This window comes from Aplysia californica, unplaced genomic scaffold (assembly GCF_000002075.1).
Source record: "Aplysia californica isolate F4 #8 unplaced genomic scaffold, AplCal3.0 scaffold00179, whole genome shotgun sequence".
NCBI classification, from domain to species: Eukaryota; Metazoa; Mollusca; class Gastropoda; order Aplysiida; family Aplysiidae; genus Aplysia; species Aplysia californica.
In genome coordinates, this window is record NW_004797449.1 from 148,212 (window position 1) to 165,604 (window position 17,393).

The following is a 17,393-nucleotide window of genomic DNA, read 5'->3' on the forward strand; positions in this document are numbered from 1 at the left end:
AGAGAGAGAGAGAGAGAGAGAGAGAGAGAGAGACTGAGAGAAAGACTGAGAGAAAGACTGAGAGAAAGAGAGGAGAAGAAGAGAGCCAGCCTTCTGACTTACATGGGAAAGGAGAAAGAAGGAATGTGTGAAAGTGTCGGTATCATCCAGGGTAAGTCACTGTTTTAATTTTGCAAAAGGCACAAGCCAGTTGAGGATAAAGAGTCAGTGAAAGCAGACATAGGACACACAGACAGGTGAGGACACTCAGACAGACAGGCATAAACCTGAGCTTGATTCCCCGGGTGGGGAGAATTTCTGAATAATATCTCAGTCGTTTCTGCTGGGATGTCGTATCCTTCTCAGCCCGGGTAGCAAGCTGACCTCCTGAATGATCGAAATTGTGTCGATGGGGGTGCAAAAACACCTACATTAAAAAAAAAAAATTTAAGAAAAATAAAAGTGTGCGTGTGTGTGTGTGCATGCATAAATATATAATGTGTGAGAAGAAAATAAGTAGTAAGAAAGGTTTTGAAAATGGGTATTTCCAATGTAAAGCGCATTAAGCTACTTTTTTTGGAAATGTTCTATATAAATGTTCTATATTATATTATTATTATTATTATTCAAATTTAGAAGCCACCCAGTGAGCCGGTTAGTGTGTAGCGAGCGCGACTGTACAGCAGGGGAAACTCACAGCTGCTCCCTGGGTAGGCAGAAGATCTTGAGGGAAGTCATAAGTGACCAGGAACATCCATCTTGACCACAGACCAGCTGCCTGGGAACAAAAAAAACGTACTGACCTCAGTTCACACATTACTGACCTAGCTGCAGTTATGGACTTAAGTTCACATATTGACTTAGACTCGTATATCATATATGTGTCATGACACCGTGGAATCAGGCGCTTGTCAATTTTGGGTCATATGGGGATATTGGTATCGTTTTGGAGCTTGTTCATTTATTTTGCTTTCGATGAAAACAAATACATTATAATCAACTTATATCGACAAGCTTTGAGAAGTGGATTTGATGTCGATATATAAAAATGATGATAAATGAAAGTATAAATCCAAAGGAAAAAACAAGGGGAGGTCAGTAAGAGACAACACTACTTTTTAAAGCTGGTTGCTTCCCTTGATTCTTGAAACTAACAAGAGGCAGAGGGGAGGGGGATTGGAGTTATATATGGTACCAAAAATTGAGTGTCTTTGGAAATTGAAAATTTACTTTTTTTTCTGCCTTTGAACAACGTTTATCAGTAAAACCCACACAGAAATGTGTTTTTTCATGGATATAAAAAGTGTTAAGAAGAAAAAAAAATGGCAGAAAAATGTTGGTTTCTTTGATTACATTATTTTGACTAGAGCTTGATTTCACCAGGGTGCTACATATATTGTCTTAACTTCATATACTGACTGTGGTTCATATAGCATGGACGTGGCTTTATGCACTGATTGTAGTTCATTTATTGACTTCCCTTAATATCGACTGCTTAGTGTAAGACTGTACCATACGCCATTTTGAAAAGAGACATGAGACGAAATATTACATTGGTTCGTTGATATACTGACTTATCTCGTGGCGTCGGTGGCCTAGTGGTTAGGCTCTCGGACTTGCAACCGTAAGGTCGCGGGTTCGAATCCCGTCAGGGGCCCGACGTTGTGTCCTTGGGAAAGGCACTTTACACTAATTTTCCTCACTTCACCCAGGTGGGAATGGGTACCCGGCTATAGACAGCTAAAGATCTTGTCAGTTTGTTAGTGTTTGAGCGCTTAATCAGCTGCTTGCACTGTATGCTTCTCGGGAAGCCGAGAATGTTTCGGAGTATTCTATGGTCTGCTGGGGTAATAAAGATATGCGCTATACAAATGCTATTTATCATTTATTATTATTTATTATTATTATCTTCATATATATATGGACTTAGCTTCTTATATAGACTAAGCTTCATAAACTGACTTTACTTCATATATTGACTCAGCTACATATATACAGCCGCTACTGACTTAGCTTCATATCGTGAGTGCTCTGATGGAACCTCACTAACTCAAGCTGCACCAAAAGATTCCTGATACCTTGATACACAAGGAAGGCCTCCTTTATGGTTGAAGTTTGAGATTTCCAGCAGAGCACCGACAATATATTATCTTAGCGTCATATTATTATCAACTTTAGTTCCTACATTGTCTCAGGTCCAGACATAGGTTTTAGTTCATGCTTAGGTACCTACATTCACTTACAAGTTACATACAACATAGCTCTCTACACTTACATACAACATAGGTCCCTACATTCACATACAACATAGGTAATTACTTTCACTTTCATACAACATACATAATTACTTTCACTTAATACAAAATAGGTAATTACTTTCACTTACATACAACATAGGTAATTACTTTCACTTAATACAACATAGGTAATCACTTTCACTTAATACAACATAGGTAATCACTTTCACTTAATACAACATAGGTAATCACTTTCACTTACATACAACATAGGTAATTACTTTCACTTACAAACAACATAGCCTACATTCACTTACTTACAACATACGTCCCTACATTTACATACAACATTGGTAGGTCCTTAAATTCACTTACATACCAGGAGACCCAAAAAAACCTTCACCCACGGTGACACCCATAAAAACGGAAACACAAGATTTCACAGACGTACTTGGTCACCATTCGGATTTATTGTGACAAATTTACAAATAAAAATTTCAAGTTTGAAGGAAGCTAGAGCACAGGCTCCATGTGACGGCCGTTTCGGGCGATACACGCTCTGAGGCGCTGGATGAAATTGTCTATGACATTTTCAATTTGTAGAGCCTTTTATGTACCCGGATCTTGTATGGTTTGAACTTCAGATCGTACTTCAACATGCGCCAAACAGATTCTCTAGCAATAGTTAATTCAATACTAGGACGAGGAACTGACTTTTTAGGTTCTTCGCTCACAGACTCCTTCACCACTGCACTTGCATCGGTTTGCCACTGTGGGTGACCCTAGTTTTTGATCTCTTGGTTTTATTTTCAGCAGAACCATGTGACTTGAAGTCAGCCACCCACTTAAGTATTGTTACTTTACTTGGTATTTTCTTATGGTCTTTGGTGTTGATTCCAAACCGTTTACAGCAGATATCCCGTGTCTGCAGAGGGGACTTTGTTTCGATATATTTTCAGACATAAAAACACGTTTCCAACTGTGAACTGTGTAAATCTTCGGAGTAGTCATGGCTGCTTCCAAGGTACTATTGTTCTTGTTATGTATTTCTACTTTCGGATGGTTCAGCTTGCTTCCTCTTAATTTTTATGTGAATTGTGCACTTTGGTGGAGAGTTATAGGCTCTCCCGCGGGAAAAGGTTTGTTTTTTTGGTCAGTGGGTCTGTAGGTACATACAACATAGGTCCCCATATTGGATGAAAGAGAATAAGTGAGTGAACCCAACACTATCTTGTTGAGTTGTTTAGTTTTTGTTTTAGTAAAAATTTTACGGCACTTGGAATACAATTAGGTCATATAAAGTGCCGAAGATTAGAGATGTTACTAGAGAGTAACAAACAAAGAAAACCCAACCCAACCCATACAAAGAAAAGAAAGAAGAAAGATAAGGACGATAGAAGTTTGATAAGAAAGAAGGAGCAAACCACACCAGAGCATCCGCCAAACACCTACTTGCTGAGTTGCGACTCTCGGATCAGATTCATCTTCCTCTCCAGTTCTACTCTGCTGCTCAAGGACGTCACCGAGGTCGTAGAAATTATCGAGACAATGTCCTCTGATGGAAACACACACAGGACACATTAACAACACACACAGGACACATTAGCAACACACACTGGGGAACCAGCTACACAGTGAAATCTGTAAATTTTTAGGCATATGGATTTACTGTTTTCATCTTAAAGCTAGTTTGTCTGTCTCGTTTTTGGTTAAAAATAATACCTATCTGTCTTTAATAGAAGCTGAGATATTGCCATTAAAAGAAGGTTGGGGGAGGGGGGGGTTGTCTGTTGACAGAGGTAAAATTAGAGATAAAGTGGCTGTCAAAGTTTGGTGACTTCCAAGACTCGAGTGTCCCTGGCAAATGCAAATCTACATTTTCTGTGACTTTGATTAACATTTTTCAGTGAATACAAACAGAAATTTGTTTTTAAGTGGATATATAAGGCATTGAACCAAAATATACCAAAAAATGTATCGAAATTGCTCATGAATGGAAAAAATTCCATTTCTTCAATATTATATTGACGAGAAACTAATTTAGCCAGAATGCCAGAAATAATATACAGACTAATCCATCGGCCACCTGTATAAGACATTTTCTTGTACAAATGGCCACTCCCTACTTCCTCCTATGTGGTTTTTTTTTTTACAATATAATGACACTGTCTAACTCTAAGGAGGGCCACTTTTCTCCTCCTACAATGGCTAGGGGTCTGCCTTAGACAATTTCAACCGTGTATAGACCTATAAATTGAGGGAATCAAGGAAACCCTGAGATTAAATATCCCAATGAAAGCTGCAGAGCTGGTGGCCTACTGAAGAAAACTGCATTTCCACTCAAAGCTAGAGGGAAAAACTGAGGATGAAAAAGTAAAGTATATATAGACCTGTAAGTTTCCTTACCTAAAGTGAAGGTGACAGAGTTGTTGTAGTTTACTGGCAGTGTGAAGCCGTAGTCGATAAGCAGCTTTGCATTGTCGTGGGGCCCGTAGCAGATAAAGACCTGCTGGTACTTGAAGTAGCCGTCTCTGGTCACAATCTCGTAGGCGCCCGACCGCTCGTTCAGACCAGCTGTGATCTGGAGAATGTTCAAGGAGAGAATAAATAATTATCTTATTTAATGTAGTATTTTTATGCCTCAATCAACACAATTTAAATCATTTAGGAGGTGTGTTTTTACACCCCAATCAACACTTTCTTTTTTTTCTCGATTGCCTCACACTTGAAGTCCGGTAACTATCCTATACTGGGCCATCCTGTTTAATTTTTTTGTTGGCCCATACAGTTTCTCTTGCAGTGTCAAGGGGGTTGCCTATGTTCCCAATCAACGCAGTTTAGATCATTCAGGAAGCCGGAAATCACACCCACTATCCAGCCACAAACTCACCTGAGCCGAGTCTGTGTGGTTCAGTAGGTCCAGGAAAGGTGCCAGAGCCATGTGACTTTCCTGTGGGTCGAGCAACACAGCGGGGTGGGGGTGTGTGCGGAGGTACACCGACCGCGTGTTCACAGCCGACCACGCCCATCTCAGATCTGTCACAGTGAAAATAGGAAGCTGGCCGCTCATGTCTCCTTTCACGAAGCTCATGATCTTCTCACAAGCACTGCGGAATCTGAGGTGAAAATTTTTTAAAAAATGGTACAGGTTTGCCGCCCCTTGCAACACTGTAAGATTATTTGCAGACAAACAGTGACTGCTACTGGTAGGTTCCAATCAACTGAATATGCCCATATAGCTGCCAACTTTTCTTAACCAAAAAACTCAACACATGCCGCGGGTCAAGATGGTTGGCATAGGACAAGTAGCTCACCACCACACCCTTCACACACATTTTTCTGCAAGAAATTCAAATTATTCCACGCAGACCTGCAACAGTTATGTCAGAAATGTTTCGTAAAGGTCTCTCCCATTATTGACTTATGGGCTTCATTGTCATTATTATTCGCAAATCCTGTTTCGAATTCATCATTTCTCTTCAGCATCTGTAAATTTGTGAGGAGCAGTACAAGAAAACATAGAATACATTTCTTGACACAAAAATGGATTTACCTACTGAGACTCTCAAAAATGGGCAAAATATGTTGGGCTTTTTTCCACACTGGTTGGCAGCTGTGCTGTTAGGTTAAGATTCAGGAATCAGGGGAGAGAACGTTGAATTGTTTAGCTGAAGTAAGGAAAAAGTGAAAGTGGAAGTGTGTGGGTTTATTGCCACCATCAACAATATTAGATTATGAGAGAGGCAGGACCTCCAAATTTAACGTCTGTCTCCCATAGGACCGAGCCCAGTGGGTTGAGAGCCTTGAAAATTCCACAAAACAACCCGAGTTCAAGAACGTTAGTTTTAGTATGAGTTTTACACCACTTGTAACACAAACAGGCCATACAAGTGCCGAAGATGAACGGTGTCACTAGAGAGTAACATACAAATAAAAAAATACCCATCTGTCTTGTACAGAAGTCGAGATGTTTTCTACTTCCTGGTGACAGGGGTAAAATTAGCAAGAAAATGGCTGCCAAAGTATGGTGACTTCCAAAGCCTGAGTGTCCTTGGGAACTGCAAATTTACATTTTTTGTGCCTTTGATTAACGTTTTTCAGTAAAATCCACACAGCAACGTGTTGTTACTTACTTACTTACTACCCATTACGCCATTTGGCGTTTAGGGCAGCAACAAAGGATCTCCAGCTCTGTCTGTTTTGGGCCATCTTGTCCAACAGGCGAAAAAATGTTTGTTTCATCTATTTCATTATTTTGAAAAGTACCTCATTTCACCACATTTGCGTACAAATACGTAATGTAAGTATAGTTGTTAAAAGAATCAAACAGCTATTTTTTTCTCCAGAAAAACTCTTGCTTTCTGGGCTTAGTACATTTTAACCTGCTGTCGACAAAAAAAGTGAATGCTGCCCAAGCCCTTGTTCAGGACTGTGTCAAGGGAAGCAACTGCTCAATATAGGCTCTACCTTTGGGTCACACCGGATTCCTTCCCTTCGTACTCACATAGCGGACATGTTCAGACCTGATAGTGTTCCTCTGGCAAAGTGGTGATCACTTTGATGTGTCACGAAACGGTGGAATCAGGCGCTCATCAATTTTTTGTTCATATGGAATAAAAGGGGTACACTTAAATTTTGTTCACTTGCCTTCTTTTTGATGACAAATATACCTATTCTATCGTGAACAGAAGTTGAGATGTTTGGGATCAAATGAGGTGTGGAGTCGCCTTGTGTCACAGGTAAAACTAGAGAGAAAACGGTTGCCAAAATTTGGTGACTTCCAATTCTTAAGAGTCCTTGGTAACAGCAAATTTACATTATCACAGCCTTTGATCAACTTTTTAGTAAATGTGTATTTACGTGGACACAAAATGCAAACTCACATAAACACGTGTACTTTTAGGTCATTAAAGATAAGTCGCATATAAGAGATGAAAATGGAATTTTAACAGAAAATTGGATTTTGTGCAAATCCGATTGGAGTTCTTTCGTAGGCAAACCCCCACCCCCGTTACAAAATTGGAGGGCTCTGATTATATCAGTTACTTAGCAGGTACGTAGTTGGGTGTGTGTGTCCCCCGTCCCACCCCATCCACCCCCTCACCTTCGGCAAGAGCTCTCCGCCATCTCCTGGACACTGGAGACTAGCAGGCTGAGTTCGCTGCGGGAAAAGTACAGCGGCGTGCCGTACGTGGTGGGCAAGGTGTCCAGATACGGTGCCCACTTGGACTGGGCTCCCTTCTGTCGCTCAAAGATCAGGAACATACTCAGGAGCTGCTGGGGAGTAAACTGTAGCCTCCGTCTGGACAACCAAAGAGGGGGTGGGGGGGGGGGGGAGAGAAATAGAGTACAGATGATCACACACACACACACACACACACAGACACACACACACAAACTAGCTTCTGTCTGGATGACCACAAAGAGGGAGAGAGAGAGGGAGGGGAGAGAGAGAGAGAGAGAGAGAGAGAGAGAGAGAGAGAGAGAGAGAGAGAGAGAGAGAGAGAGAGAGAGAGAGAGAGAGAGAGAGAGAGAGAGAGAGAGAACTGTACAGATGATCACACACACACACACATATTTATATATATACACACACACAGACATACACTATGAGTGTGGACTATGGCGGAGCAAAAGAAGCAGAAAAGTTTCTTGGCAGAGGAGGATAAAAAAGTCAATTTGAAAAACCTAAATCTGTAAAATGAGTAACTGTTTTATTATAAGCCCAACAAGCATTTTGGTGTTGTTAAGGAGGAATAATTCATGTGAGGCTTCTGCTCATGCTATTTGAATACCGCTGTTAAATGATTTTATTTACAAATAATACGATAAGTCCACCCATAACTTCCTCTATTCAACGTTCGGTAACTATTCACAGCGCCAGTCACTGAGCATAGCCTAATCGCCTACGTGTGATTTCTTGCGAACAGTCCAATACAATGACATCACGTCGCCATTCGTAATGCTTTGAATTTCGAAAAGGAGAAGAGTAGCTCATTGCAACATCTAATTTCATGGAAAAAACATCTGCGGCGCTTCAAGAAATAAGTGCCCTTGCCTAAGCTATTCATGGTGTGACTAGTAAATATTGAATAGTAATGGATACTCTTTAGAGGCATGTTTTAGAACTCTTGTCGAGCGGATGGGCCCTGGGAAAGACAGGCAGAGCAGTTTTCAAACATATGACTACAACAAAAAGGAATGACAATATCAACCACCTTCAGAGAAAGAAACAGACCACGATCTTCCGCCTACGAACAGAACATATACAGCTCAACTTCCACCTGAACAGAATAAACCCGGAACTTCCCCCAATGTGTCCCTTGTGTGACTATGCATATGAGACTGTGGAGCATCACCTGTTCCACTGCACATCCCTAAATGACATCAGAGCTACCCTTCTCCCTCCGAGACGTAACATAGACAACACACTCTATGGAACATTACAGCAGCTGCAGCAGACCTGCACTTATCATTACATGGCATTGGACAGAAGGGCGAGAGCCCAGCTGTTGCTGGATCGATAACAACAACAACAACAACAACATAACTCTTGTTGGCTCCTCTTATCATTCCGTCTCGCAACCATCAAGTACAGAGCATTACTGTATTTATCTCCATGATTTTAGATAAAATGTGCTCTAATTTTATCATAGTTTGAGAAAACTGAGACAAAAATCCATTACTTTAAAAAAAAATCACACGACATTGAAATGGCTCTGCTGTGTTTCAAATAGCTGTGAACAGCGCAAAAATCAATACATTGAATAGCTCAGTTGAATGGGCACAGCTGTACTGTTAAGGGGCACGACTTCATTATTTAAACATATTTTTTAAACTTCTTTTGTTTATCCGAAACATTTAAAAACATGCAACAACATGCTTACAATGAAATATGCAAACTCCTGTTTCTGACATGTGTGTGAAAGCCAGAAATTTGCTGCAAAGTTGCCTTCATTCTGTTAGACTTACAAAGATCTATCTGACATTTTTGGCAGTTCTGAGTTACAAAGACCATGAGGCCAGAAACCAAATGTTATATCTGTTCAATCATGATCGTATAATCATTTTGAGTCGTTATCAAGATATTCAAAGAATTGCATTCGAAAAAGCTTGACAAGTTGTGGAACTCCAAATTTTTTACGTAAAATTTCTAGAACATAAGTAGGCCTACTGAGCAGATAGAATTTGGTAATTCTAGGGTAGCGATATGTGATGTCTACGTCCTGCTGGAATGAACCAGCTGGTTCCTGTCAGCACATTCACCTCTGGATGAGAGCGCCCACTGGACTGGCCAGGACTGTGTCTGTCGTTATCAGACATTCCGCCGGGATGGAGACGATTGTGTCGCCAGGTTTGATTCTCACTCTTGTTCTCAGACCTCGACCAGTCCCTGTGGACATGAGTAAAACATTCTTTAAAAAAAAAATACTCTCATGCTCATTGGACCCTCCTTAGGAAAGTCTGTCTTTTTGCGACCACATTCACATCTAGGCTTTCTTCCTCTGAACTGAGGAAATCTTACCTATGAGCTTAGCCTACCCTCATTTCTGAGCCCCACCTTCATTTTTTATCCACCCACCGTCACTGACTGGTGGGCACCTATCATGTGTGAGTACCTTCAAACAAGGCCGGTTCCAACACTTTACAGCTGTTCTGAGACCACTTCGGAGAAGTCTTTAGCATCCATCTCTGGAGCTCCACAAAAATGTCCTGATGCGAATGGGAAACTGCAAAGAAACGAAGAAACAGTCAAAACATGTCTAAGAGTAAGAGGGCCATCCACTTGTCAGGAAAAAAGTTGCTGTCTCGTCTTGACACAATATAATATTATATTACATTATATTATAATAAAAATTAAAAAATATGTGTGGATATAAATAATTAAAAAAGCAATGCAACAAAAGAACAAACCCACTGCTCATTATTTCATAAAGAAGTATCAGTCCGCCCTGTGTACATTTTTTAATGAGAAGTATCATTCATCACTACATTCAATTTTTAATTAAGAAGTATCACTCATTACTATACTCACTAATTTCATAAAGAATTACCAGTCTGCACTGTCAACAAAGCAGTTCATGGCAGGTTTCAAACAGAGAGTAGTGCCATCAACAAGTCAACAAGACAGTTTGCAAAACAAAACGCAAGCCACTAAATTGGTTTGCATAAAAATTCTGTGACAGATCGACAAATGTGAGGCATCATGGTAAAATCAGGCACTGATTAAAAAATGGAATCGAAGAAACCAACACTTTTCAACCCAGTGGGCAATTTTTAACAGATTTTTTTGTTTGAGGCACAGTTTACAACACCTTTTATGTCCTTTTAAAAACACATTTTTGCATGGAGTTTTACCGAAAACCATTGATCAAAGGAATAACAAAATGTAAATTTGCAGTTTCCGAGGACATTATAATGTAGCTTTTGGAGTCACCAAACTTTGGTGACCATTTTAAATTCTAGCTAATTTTTACCTCTGACAACAGATACCCCCATCTCCTTCAATCACCAATATCTCGTCTTCTATTCAAGATACACGAGTATTTTAAAAAATCTAAAGCAAAAAAACTGAACAGGCTTTACATCCTGTTATCACAAATCTTACCTGACTTTATTCTTGCTCTTTTTTGCCGAGCCCTTCCACAACGTCCTAGTTTGCGCATCTAGAGGGTTCACGTGCCAAACATTTTACATGAGTGGACCCGTCTTTTTAACTCCAAGAGCTCTGCATGGGGAAACATGTTTTTAGTCACGAAATTCCACCCCAGTCTTGATGATATGATCGATTATTCAAAAATATGTGTATTGACGCCCCCATCAACACAATTTAGATGTTTCAGATTTAGATCATTTAGAAGACTTAAAATTACCATTACAAATGTAAATACAGATTTAGCAATACATAAGGAAACCTGAGGGTCAAATCTTACTTCATTACACAAATCTCTTGTCTGAATAAAACGTCTTCTCCCGGGAAGTGAAGTTGCTAGAACAAACTCATTTCATCCGGCATTTGTACATATCATGAATAAGGCCCCGACGTTTACCACAGTTAATAGGTCTAGTGAATAGATATAGCTAGAGCTAGTATTTGGCCCAAACCAAGCTCTTACAGACTATGTATCTGGGTCTTCTAAAAAAAAAAATATGTCCCCTCTATGGCATGAGAAGACAAATTGCCTCGTTCTTAGTAAAAAAAAATGATCACAAATGTTAAATTTTTAGATAAACTACGACAACATAACTTGGGTGATAAGTAAAAATAAACACAGCGGTGATCACCCGGCAAATTGTGTGTTTGTAAAAATGTTTGGGGCATTAGAGACAAAAAATGTAAAATTAGAAGAAAATACATCTCTACACAGACAAGGCTTTTAATCAATTCGATTTTAATGCTTTGAAAGCCTTTCAGAAGAGCAACATATCTAGAACAATGATTTACTATCCAGTGATAAGTTAGTCCAACGAAGATAGATTAGTTTTCTCTTTCATCTCATAAAATTTCTCTTCCCACTAATACCAATATTTTAATAGATCATCCTAATTATATAAGTTTTAAGTAAACTGTAAGCAAAGTTTCACATTAATAGCATGATATTATGGTGGGCACAAGTGCGTACTCCCCATGGGCTTCTAGGGAGAGTAGGGTTAGAAAAAATTGAGGTGCTATTCACATGCATAAAAGCTGGATTCTTTTTTTTAAATCATATATTTTAATAGTCATATTGTATTGTATCAAAAAGTATGAATAGAAAACACTGTTTACCATTGTGATCAATTAATTGTCACACAACAAGATATCCAGGCCACAACGACCAAACAAAAGGAAAGACCCGCAACTGCAAGTATTCAGGTCATCTCCTGAATCTAACGGCCAGCTTTATGATTTATTCACATGAGAAGTAGAAGTCTAGAATCTGGAAATAGATCTTGTCTCAGTCCAACCAGGCACTGTGGGGCATTTTCAAGATCAGCATGGTACATGCAACCAAAAGAGCCTCATATCCTTGGTGAGATAGAACAATCCTTTAATATATAGAGTGGAATAACACTCTTGTAAAGAAATTTGCACCTGGCTCCACACCAGTCTACAGAAACTGATGATGTGAAGCCATGCTAAAAGCCAGAATGTTATCACCGAGTTTTTCAAACTTTTTCTTTAGACTTAGATCAAGACCCCTGACTGACAAAACTACTTGTGGTGAGTGTGAGTTTAAAATAATTAAAGATAAAAATCATGATTTCCTTTTTTAGCCTCACTACAAACAGTGTGTTTTACTTGTACTTTTGCAGGGTTCTTTCCAAATGCCAAACATCATTGCCATTTTATATTATTTTATCATTATAATATCATGATTATAACATGTAAAAATGCTCATACAGTGTATAGGCCTATACATATTAAATGTAGACTTGATGTTGATGCAATGTTTTTTGGGTTTTATTATTTGGGGGTGGTGGAGGGGGGGTCGGGGGTTCTTGTTTTCATTAGGAAGGACTCCCATAATGAGTGACCACCCCAACAAACACAATATAGAAGAGACCTAACCCGAACACTGGCTTAACCCCTAACCCAAACCCTAACCCTCTATTCTACTTTGTTTCATAGTGGTGGCTCATTACGCAATTCCTCCCTTTTATTATTACTTTATTTTAGACAAGTATACTAGAACTGTAACAAACCAAGTCTCATTCTCATCAGGACATAGATCAAGTAGTATTATAGAACAGTCGAACTTGTGTAAGACGAAATCGCAAGGGAGCCAGAATAAAAAGGACTTCCGTCTAGGACATTTTTTCCGTCTTAGACAGGGGAATTTAGGGGGAGATGGAGATTTGGGGGGGGGGGGGGGGGGGGTTCAAAGGCCCAGCCGGTGGGATCAAGGATCGCTTGTCTGATCGGCAAGCAGCAGTCAAAACTTCACACCTCTCAGCTGCTATCCTCGCTGATAATGACATGCGTCAGTCTTACTTATCCAATTACCACAAGTGCTTGCATTTCATATGACCACTGTTTGACCTATTAAAACAGGAACGCTTGAACATCTCCTTTGCTTCCACCCTTAGCCCCACCCACCAATGCCACCCCTCACTGCCATCATGTAATCAACGATTCAAGGAACTCTTTTCTCGGCTGGCATTGGTCAATCTAATTTCACACCTCTGGCCTCTGGCTACCCAAGAAAGTTTCCGTAGTGGCTCGCAACTCGGGCACTCTCACGGGCAGTCGTGAGATTTCACACCCACACTACACTGACCATCTGCATCGCTTAGGGCTCACATGATGGGGTAACATCTACCCCCAAATTGCACCCCTACTCCCTTTCCTCTCCCAGCGGCACGGCCATAGCGTTAAGTTTAGAGCCGTCGGAACCAAACTTGCGAGTTTTGTTTCAAATCAGGGTTGAGCTGGCAAAGCATTTTCCATCTTAGACAGGTGAAACCCTCGGAAGGGAGCGAATCTTTCTTTCCGTTTCCGCATTGGACAGGTTTCCGTTTTATACAGGTAATTAAAGAGGAATATATCAAGGGGGGAGCGGGGAGATTCCGTTAAGACAGGTTTCCGTTTTACACAGGTTTCCATAAAGGCAGGTTCGACTGTATGCCTATGCCTAATTTTAGTAACCTCTTCTCAGCACCGCGCCTGTAGAAATTACGGGCCTGAACCATGTAGCGCTGTGCCGATGGCCCGTAGGATTTACGGGACTATATGACATAGGTTGTTTTGGTACCAATTATAAGGGAAGTTCATTACTGCTAAAATCTGGTATTATAATTGAGGTACCTTCCCTTTATGTTTAACTCTATTTTTCCCCCCCATTTGAAAGCGTCAGATTCAGATTTTAGCTCAAAGAGAAGCTTAGATCTAGAACTAACACATCTACCACCCAATGATGATTTACTGGCAGTAAACACAGAGATGGGCTTATATGATGTGAGATAAATGAATTGTAAGAACGTAGTGTATGGTATGAAAAGCCTGCTCTTGTCACTTCCTCTTTATAATAATAATAAATAATAAATAGCATTTTATTTGTATAGCGCATATCCCCGCTCAACAGCAGGCTCTATGCGCTTTACACTATATTATTACCCCAGCAGACCATAGAACACTCCGAAACATTCTCAGCTTCCCGGGAAGCATGCAGTGCAAGCAGCTGATTAAGCGCTCAAACACTAACAAACTGACAAGATCTTTCGCTGTCAATAGCCGGGTACCCATTCCCACCTGGGTGAAGTGAGGAAAATTCGTGTAAAGTGCCTTTCCCAAGGACACAACGTCGGGCCCCTGACGGGATTCGAACCCACGACCTTACGGTTGCGAGTCCGAGAGCCTAACCACTAGGCCACCGACGCCACAATTACCTGCAAACACTCACACAACATGTATTCCCCTTTTTTTGGTCACAATTTGTCATTACTTGAATCGAATGTGTGTTGTTTATGTTGTTTGGCGGTGTTGTTTTTGGGTAGTTTCGTTCGTTTAAGTCCAAAGCTGAACGCCAGAGACCCTGAATTGCCAGGTAATCGTTGAGGAGTGGTCGAACTAAGCGTGAGACTGGAAGGAAACACCAAAGTCCGAAAATCAAAATTCAAGCAAAGAATGGCACTTCTTTTCCCCACCATTATTCGCCGTTTTGGGTCCCAAGAGTCAAGAGTAGGGGGATTTCAGGGGGGCTTGCCCACCTGACCTAATTAAAAAAACGAAGTGACTATTTCTCCGAACGTTCGGAGAAATAGTGCCGATCTTTATTTCTCCGAACGGTTTCCGGCTTCCGCTCTGGTCGTGATTGTTTGCCTATTTGCGAGAGTTCGGCGTCAACTTTCATTCCGTCATTCTGCGAGGTCTGGGAAGGAGCAAATCAATGGTGGTATCTGTTCCCAGCTTCTCCTCCGGCCGTGTGCCCACTGGTTTAGCGAGGCGGGTACTGCCTGAGGCACCCGAGAGACGGAGAAATCTGACCCTCTTTTCTATTGAGTGGACGGTTATCGTCCATTAAAAAAAAACCGGAGCAAATTTTTGGGTTTAGATCTATTTCAATTTTCAAGAGCTAGATCTAGTCTAGAGATTTTTAGATGAGTGTAAAAACGTGAAAAAGAAAGGTTTCACAACAGAATGAAATCAAAACTAGAACAGCCCAGAAACAACCACAACAATTAACAAATAAGGGCGTGTGTCCACCTGTCCGAAGAAGATTGACCGTTTTAACCCTAAATGTGCGTAATTTGTAAAAAAAAGTACAGGATATTGCATGGAAATTATGGAATCACACACAGGGGGCCTGCCAGTGTCAGTAACATGTAATTGGTTTTGGTGGAACGCTCTAACATAGCACATTTAAATCTATACAGGTATATATATATTTAGAATCTAATGAAGGTAGGAACATCAAATTAAATGACGTTACACAATACCTTTTGTAGAAACATCAAATTAAATGACGTTACACTATACAACCCCCCCCCCCCCCCCCCCCCCCCCATTTTCCCCAACAAAAAAAATTAATAGAAAAACAACACATCAAGAAAAAAAAAATACACACCAACAAAATATAACACCACAAAGAGGGAAAAATAAACGAAAAATAAAAGAGGAACAGCAATACAAATCGTATGTAACTGTAACGTATTCAACAAATCAACGTGGTGACAACAAGTGAGAAAGAGACGAAGTGAAGCTAAGTGAACTTTCTTTCAAAAGTAAAGAGGTTCATTTTCTTTTTTTTTTTTGACTTTTTCGGGGACCAAAAAATCGAGCCACGATTGATTGGTCGCGGCCTCGACAAACGCAGATGCTAGCTCTATGTGTCGTTATCAATAACCCTCCATAGATCTAGATCTAGACAGCTCACGAGTGAACGCAACACATTAAGTTTAAGAGCAGCACCCTCCATAGGCCACACTTCATATCTGTAGCGAAAAACAGTACGGACATTTTTTGGACCGATTGAACCATATTGTATACGAACAATCTTTGGTAGGCCTATAATATAATTATAGATCTATATTTTATTTTTATTATCCGAAATATGCGGGAAAGGGTGTGATTTCAGAGTGTTCGGAGAAATAGTGCCCAGCTTTATTTTCCCGAACGTTCGGAGAAATAGTGCCAGCCTTAAAAAAATATGGAGGGGAGTCCAGGGGTGGAAGGTGGGTTCAGGGGGACGTGCCCCCCCTGAATTTTACCATAATATGATTATGTTTTGCAGTAAGGTTGCATCCCTGTTCTTGTTGCCAATTCGGTCATCAAGACTTCCGGATTTCTTCTCTGGATGTAAACAAATGGATCATGGACTTTAAAGAACGGAACTACAAGATCACCCAACTTTTCTCCATGGAAGTTTCTCCATCTAGCCTAGAATCTAGATTCTAGACTAGATCTAGATCTAGATCTAGATTCTATCTCTCAATGAAATCTCCCCAAAATTATATCAGAACAATAGAATCGTGGCTCAGTGTAGAATGTACATGCAGAAATTTATCAGGAAATAATTCTAAATAAAAAAGTTATAGGAGGTAGATTTTCTAGAGTGGGGTCACCCCTGATAGTAGCCTTGGTTCATGGGATTTCCCTTGGCACAGGGTCCTAGATTCTAGACATTTACCTGCGGCATTGAAAGGGTTAATAATTGCCCATTATATACTTAGGCCTATCATTTATCATGGGGTGTGAAGTTAATTTGGTCAAAGAATATGAATAGAGGCCTTTTAAGCTGATACATGTAACATACACGCACAATCTACATTGTGAGTAAGGATAGGCTAGATCTAAAATGTAGATCTAATAAAACACTTGTTTTAAAACCCAACTTCACTTTTACTTTTGTTTCTGCGTGCTTTCCAACTTCCACAGACAACATTCAACAGACAACAACTCCGGTCCGTTTCTTTGTTTAAGTATTCCCATTTTTACTAATTAGCCTAGATGTACACACTTCTTTACCATGGTATTCAGTATGTATCCTTATCACGATTTATTTTGTTGTATTAACCAAATGTACCTACTCCATTTATTATGTAGGTATGTGTATATAAATGTAATTAAAAGTATGGTAAGAAAACTATAACCTTGCGTGTACTAAATCAATTGTATTATAATACTCAGAAAATTAAATTTTGTTTCGTAGGTAACTTGTTATTTTAGGAAACATTCATTTCAACCCTTGACCTCTG

At 40.1% G+C, this 17,393-nt stretch overlaps 1 protein-coding gene across 3 annotated transcripts in view; it reads right to left on the reverse strand.

Moving 5' to 3' along the window:
• Positions 1-17,096, reverse strand: part of LOC101852927 (SET domain-containing protein 4) — a gene marked incomplete at its 3' end in the record, with an annotated part of 19,136 nt that extends 2,040 nt beyond the window's left edge. Inside the window, 9 exon segments of one of the 3 annotated variants that reach the window (XM_035969763.1) lie at positions 677-757; positions 3,669-3,771; positions 4,623-4,797; positions 5,107-5,332; positions 7,321-7,518; positions 9,483-9,609; positions 9,836-9,946; positions 10,825-10,942; positions 17,042-17,096. In XM_035969763.1, the coding sequence (XP_035825656.1) occupies positions 677-757; positions 3,669-3,771; positions 4,623-4,797; positions 5,107-5,332; positions 7,321-7,518; positions 9,483-9,609; positions 9,836-9,946; positions 10,825-10,882 (1,079 nt within the window). 3 annotated transcript variants of the gene reach the window in all.
• Positions 17,097-17,393: the final 297 nt, after the last annotated feature.